The sequence below is a fragment of the Pinus tabuliformis genome, chromosome 9, assembly GCF_031772625.1.
Source record: "Pinus tabuliformis cultivar Carrire ecotype Pingquan chromosome 9, CPIR1, whole genome shotgun sequence".
Lineage (NCBI taxonomy): Eukaryota > Viridiplantae > Streptophyta > Pinopsida > Pinales > Pinaceae > Pinus > Pinus tabuliformis.
Window position 1 is genome coordinate 1,722,504,128 of NC_142307.1, and position 6,690 is coordinate 1,722,510,817.

At 34.8% G+C, this 6,690-nt stretch overlaps 1 protein-coding gene across 1 annotated transcript; it reads left to right on the plus strand.

Annotated features, from left to right (window-relative positions):
* The first annotated feature begins 1,302 nt into the window (after nucleotides 1–1,302).
* LOC149155581 (uncharacterized) lies at nucleotides 1,303–6,490 on the plus strand. Its single transcript, XM_089444461.1, has 6 exons — nucleotides 1,303–2,063; nucleotides 2,199–2,466; nucleotides 2,593–2,815; nucleotides 3,994–4,301; nucleotides 4,422–4,789; nucleotides 6,385–6,490. The coding sequence occupies exons 1-6, from the start codon at nucleotides 1,303–1,305 to the stop codon at nucleotides 6,488–6,490; spliced, it is 2,034 nt and encodes a 677-aa protein (XP_089300587.1).
* The last annotated feature ends 200 nt before the right edge of the window (nucleotides 6,491–6,690 follow it).

Consider the following 6,690-nt stretch of genomic DNA (forward strand, 5'->3'; position numbering starts at 1 on the left):
CTACCAGAAATGTTTCATTTGATTTGCGAAATAGACAGTAGTTTAGAAGACCTAATGCTCCTCAAATTTTGGAGAGAGAAAGAAGAGATGTTGATGATCAAAAGGTGCAAACTCCTTTATAGAATGTTATATTTGAAGATGAAGAAGAAGTTTAAGGATTGGAAAGAGGTGATGATATAAATTGTCTTAGAGACAAAGAAGGGATTATTCATCTTACACAAGCACAATATGAAGACTTTATGTCATATACTCATAATAATGAAGTGAGTCCTAATCATTCCATGATTGCAGTGAATCATCAAAGAAGATACAATCTTAGATCAAAGAGAATTGATGACACTTCTAAGCCTGTTGCACAAACAAAGAAGAATAAATATGTAGTTAAAATTTTAGTTGAAAAATATGGCAGACCGGAAATTCCGATGGCATATGATATTCCAACAGAGAAACAAGTGACCGAACTTGACAAACCCGAAATTCGGTAGCATCTGATTTTCCTTCACTTGAGGTAAAAATTGCTCACAAACCACACTTTGCCTTCAATTTTCAAAATGAGATTCAGAAGATCAAGATTCCTATTCCCCTTGTAGAACTCATGAAAAATCAAGATTTCAAAAATACTTTTATGAAAGCTTTGCAGCCTTCACCTACTAAAGTAGTCTCTGATTTTGTTAACCTTCAAGATGATAAGCCCACTGTTATTTTAGGTCCATTGGTAGAAGACAAAGATGACTCTACCCCTCCCTTCTATTTGTCTCTGAATATTCATGAAAAGACCCTACATAATTTTCTTATGGACTATGGAGCTTCACATAATTTAATGCCCAAGGTAGTTATGGATGAACTAGCTCTTGAGATAACTAGAGAGTACCAAGCTCTCTATTCTTTTGATTCTCAGAAATTCCAATGCCTTGGTGTCAACAAAAACCTTGCAGTAAGTCTTTTTCAGTTACCTATGAGAGTGATGGTAATGGATATTGTTGTAGCTGATACCCCTCCCAGATTTGGTATGTTACTTTCTAGCTCATGGATTAAAAGGTTGGGAGGAACCTTGCAGATGGATTTAACTTATGCTATTGTTCCTGTTTTTTGAGGAGAATAAAGAATACTTTACAGAGAAGCTTAGCTGGCATATATCATTAGTGACAGCAAATACCCTACTAATCATCCGATATATGATAGAACAACTGGATTTGGTTCAAGCATTCTACATATGAATGACTTTGCCTTGCCTATAGAAAGTTTTCAGATTTTAAAGCCTACTGAAAATCAAATCAATCATGAAGGATCAAGGTATGGTAAATGTTTTTTGATGGCTCATGTTCCAAAGAAGGTGTTGGTGCAGGGATTGTTCTTATTTCTCCTTTGAAGGAAAGTTTCACTTTTTCTTTCAAACTTGAATTTGAGACAACTAATAATGTGGCTAAATATGAAGCTCTGTTAATTGGCTTTAAAAAGGCAAAAGATATGAATATATCAGAAATTTCTGTTTTTGGAGATGCTGAACTTATTATTCAGCAAATCAGAAATCTTTATCAGACTAAGCATCCTAGAATTAGAGATTACTGGAATGCATTATGGGACATTGTAGAAGACTCCTTCCTGGCCTTTAACATTTCTTTTGTTCCAAGGGAAAGTAATATTCTAGCTGATTCACTCTCTATTTCGACCAGCTCATTCAAAATTCCAATGCTGATAAAGTTGAAATATGAAGTGGAAGTTAGGTTTAGACCTAACATTCGTGGTAATGTTAAGCATTGGAAAGTTTTTGAAGATGACCAGGAGATCAGAAAAATCATTGAAGTTGTTGAAGAGTTTGATGTTTTAAATATTGATAAAGAAGAATACCTATCACAAGTTGATGTTGATCATCAAGATTCTAGAAATCTAAAAAAACAAATTTCTGATCAGCCTATCATACAACTGCCTAACAATCATATTCCCAAGGGGTTAATTCCACTTGAGAAACTTTTTGATCAAAATGATGTTGGATTCAAACCATGGTTAGCTGAAGCAGATGTTGAATTAGAAGATTACAACTTGGGTACAACACAAGAACCAAGGTATGTAAATTTTTCAAAAGATTTACTAGATGAAAGAAAGATGGAATATCACAAGTTGTTTTGTGAATTTATTGATGTTTTTTCTTGGAAATATGAAGATCTTAAGACATATGATACATCTATAATTGAGCATAGACTACCATTGAAAGATGGTACTAAACCTTTCCGGCAGAAGTTTAGGCAAATCAATCCACTATTGCTACCAGTGATGGAAAAGGAAGTGAAGAAACTGTTGGATGCTAAAATCATTATTCCATTAAGATACTCAGATTGGGTTGCCAATCTAGTGTCAGTAAGAAAGAAAAGTGGTGAAATCAAATTTTGTGTGGATTTCATAAATCTTAACAAAATTTCCAAGAAAGATAACTATCTATTGCCGAAGATGGAGCATATTCTTCAAAAGGTGACTGGGTTAGATAGAATTTCCATGTTAGATGGTTTTTTTGGGTATAATCAAATATATGTTTGGCCAGAAGATCGAGAGAAGACAACATTCACTACTCCTTGGGGTACATTCATGTATGCAAAGATGCCATTTGGGCTCATGAACGTCGGAGCTACTTTCCAACGTGTTATGGACTTTGCATTCATTGGAGAAAAGGAAAAGTTCTTGGTCATCTATTTGGATGACATTACTGCTTTTTCAGCATCAGATCAAGAACACCTTCAGCACTTGAGACAAGTATTTGTTAAATGCATAAAATATGCTATATCCTTGAATCCGAAGAAGTCTTATTTTGATCTCAAAGAAGGTAAGATGTTGGGTCACATAGTTTCTAAAAATGGAGTGAGGATTGATAAAAAATAATGATTACAATTCAAGATTTAACACTTCCAATATCCAAGAAAGAGATTCAATCTTTCCTTGGTAAGATTCATTTTCTCATAATATTCATCCCAAATTTTGCTGAAGTGGTGAAACATATTACCTATATGCTAAGGAAGGACAAAGTAGTCAAGTGGACAGTTGAATCCAGAAATTCATTTGAGATGATAAAAAAGGCTATCATTGAAGCACCTCAATTGGTAATTCCTGAATATTCAAAACCTTTCTTAATCTTCTCATTTGCTTTTCAAGACACCATTACTGCTATTTTGTTACAAAAATATTCAAAAAATAAAGCACCCATAACAGTTTTCAACAGAGCTCTTAAATATGGAGAATTAAAGTATGAAATGTTGGAAAAGCATGCTTATGCATTATTTAAAGCTCTGAAAGCTTTTAGAGTTTATATTCTTCATGCTCAAGTGATATCTTATGTCCCTTCATTTGTTGTTAGAGAGATACTGCTTCAGCCTAATATTGATGGAAAGAGAAGTAAATGGGTGACTAAAGTTCTTGAATTTGATTTAGAGATAAAGCCTACTAAACTAATCAAAGGTCAAGGATTAGCTAAACTTCTTGCTAAAGAAAATTGTAAAGTGTTGGGTTTGAATTTCATGGATGATAATCTAGAAGGGAAAATTTCAGAACCTGTTGACAATATGGCAATAGATTCAAAGCTTGCTGAGTGTAGTTGGTACAAAGATGTTGTTTATTTTATGAAATATTTTAAACCCCCTATAGAGTATGATAAAAGCAGAGTGAGATCTTTGAAGTTGAAAACCATTAAGTATTGCATCAAGGATAACTGTTTGTATTGGAAAGATCCTACATGAGTTTTTTTTAGATGAATTGATCCAGAGGAATCTGAAAAGGCCATATTTGAAATGCATAGTAGTGTTTGTGGAGGTCATCATTATTGGATAACTACTGCAAAAAAATATTGAGAGCTGGCTATTTTTGGCCTAACTTATTTTCTGATGTATGTGCTGAGGTGAGAGCATGTGAAAAATGTCAAAGGTTCACTGGTAAAAAGCATCTGAAGTCTTTACCTCTCAAGCCCATAATTGTTTTTGCTGTCTAAACCTTTCCAACAATGGGGATTAGATTTCATTGGTGAAATTCATCCACCTTCAAGTGGGCAACATCGTTGGAATCTTGTTGCTACTGATTACTTCACCAAATGGATCAAAGCAATACCTACCAGGAATGCCACTCATAAAATTATCATTAACTTTCTGGAAGGAATCATAACCAAATTTGGATGCCCATCAAGACTAGTAGTAGATAATGTAGCTGCTTTTAAAGCCACGCCATTGGTAAATTTCTTTGAAGATTATGTTATTCAACTTACTCATTCTACAACTTACTATCCACAAGGGAATGGTTTAGTTGAATCATCTAATAAAAGTTTGGTAAGAATCATCACCAAGTTGTTGGAGCAAAACAAGAAAGCTTGAGACTCAAAACTCAAATTTTCTTTATGGGTTGATAGGATGACAATCAAAAAGTCTATTAATACATCACCTTTTCAGATGGTTTATGGGATTGATGTTGTTTTTCCAGACCAATTAGCTATTCATGTAGCCAAACTACTGCAATATCATGAAGCTGAACCAAATGACATGACCAAAAGAATGTATCAGATCATAGAAATGCAGCAAAAGAGAGAACAACAATATGATTTGGTAAGAAAATATCAGCAATTTGTGAAGGAAGTCTTTGATAAAGGGACTAAAAAAGAAGATTTTCAGATTGGAGATCTAGTGTTGAAGTGGGATGCACAGCACCAAGATCCAGGTAAGCATTCAAAATTTGATGCTTTATGGCTTGGTCCTTTCAAAATCTCAAATGTCTTGCAGAACAATACTTTTGAGTTGCAGCATCTTGATGGGACAAAACTGTATGGAGGCCCATTTAATGGGTGTTTTCTCAAAAAATTATTTTACTAAGGCTATTGGTAGACTCATTTCAATGTAAATACCAGTGTGATTTCATAGTAAGACTCCATAGCCCAATGACAAGGCACTGAAACTGCAAAAATTTCTTAGAGAATCGCAGGGAGAGCTATATCCCCTATGGAGCCAAGTTAGCACAGTTATAGGCTAAGTCATGAGTAGGTTTTGAAATTTTTATTTTTTAGGATTAATTTTGTAAATTTAAAAAAAAAAAAATTAAAACACTACTGAAATTTCCAGTATCTCCCGATTTTCTCATTCAGACAGTCTCCCCTATTTTTTGGATAGTCTTTCCGTTCTCGTGTTATTTCTTGTCTATTTTTTAATTTTCTGATGCTACCAGAATTACCGGTTGCGTTTTTCGTTTTTTAAAATAAAGCCGAAAACACAACCATTTTCGATTGTCCACGTGTCATAATGGCAGAATATCTAATCCAAATCATGAGGTTTCGTGATTGGATAGGTCTCAAACTTCAAGTCAAGTCAAATGGTAATGGTTAATCGTTTGGGTTGATTATGTTTGCTAGGTGTCAGTCAGAGTCATTGCCGACCCCACCCATCTTAAATAACTTATGTTTCCAAAAAATTTAAGCGTGTCTGCACCATCAGTCTCAGCCAATTGTTTGAAATTTGATAGCCATTCTTTTTGTTTTGTGTGATATGCCACTAGAATTTTCGGCCAGTCCGAATTAATGCAAGAAAATTGCCATATTTACAAAAAATCTCGTACAACCACCTGTAGCAGATTAGCTGGACTCTCCAAGGAAACTTGACTTCATCATTATTACTACATGTTGTCCATTATGACATGAAATCTTATGTGATCATGAAAGATTATATGCATGGTAGATTGAACCATAACTTGATCTCAAATATTCAAAAGTGAAGGAAATGTCACCATTTCGAATTTCTGAAGTGCAGCCAAGGAGACACTGATTGAGGAAGTTAAGAACACATCCTAGATTTTCAGGCAGCCTAATTCAAGATATTTTGAACAACTATTGGATAACCTTCCACACTTTGACACCTATTCTTCATAACCAGCAAGCAGATATTCTATGGCGCCAAAGTATAGGAAAGGTGCAAAGCTTAAGAGAATCAAAACTCAAGGAGATGAGCTAGTTGATGCTAATCCGAAGGTCAGAAGGTTGTTTATTCAGGCAAGCTGGTATCCACTCTACACAAGGTTAGGAGACTCACATCAAGGTGTAGCTCGAGAGTTTTCTCAAACTTTCGATGGAGAGGAAGCTACTATCTTCGGTCTCAGGTTGCAGGTTTTAGAACAGTGAATTGCAGGGGCTTTTAACCTTCCCCGGGAAGGAGAAAAGTGGTTTAAAGGACAACTCATTACAGGAGGAGATCTCAACACTTTTATCAAAGATGAATATAGAGATCCTAACTTGGCCAAAGGAATTCCTAGCAATTATCTTAAGAAGGAATGGGAAGAAACAGTCAAACTGGTTAATATTTTTCTCACTTGAGAAAGAAGATATATAGTAGTTTTTTCTTTACCATCTGAGGTTTATTTTTCATTTTTCAGGTATGAGGACTCTTCATCTGCCTTATTTCATATTGAAGAGCCTGACCAAAATGGCAGCCATGATTCAAACACATTAGGAAGCATCAAAATACAGCCTGTATCATAAGGCAATTATCAACGTTTTGGTTGAAGAAGAACTAGAAAATAGAAACCAAACCTGGGACCATTTCTTGTTTTACATGGCAGGCCAACCTGCACCAAAACCCCAAGAAATTTCTAAATATTCTTCAACACAGGTTCAGACAAAGAGGACATCAACTGTATCAATTGAAGGAATCTCTAAAAGAAGACAAAGAGGGAAAGTAT

Excerpts from the sequence above, each read along its gene's own strand:
- LOC149155581 (XM_089444461.1), top strand. The coding sequence starts at position 1,303 with ATGTTTTTTGATGGCTCATGTTCCAAAGAAGGTGTTGGTGCAGGGATT. Across the intron at positions 2,467-2,592 it reads TGGAGCATATTCTTCAAAAG|ATGCCATTTGGGCTCATGAA; the intron begins GTGACTGGGTTA and ends ATGTATGCAAAG. Across the intron at positions 2,816-3,993 it reads TTATTTTGATCTCAAAGAAG|ATTTCATTGGTGAAATTCAT; the intron begins GTAAGATGTTGG and ends AATGGGGATTAG.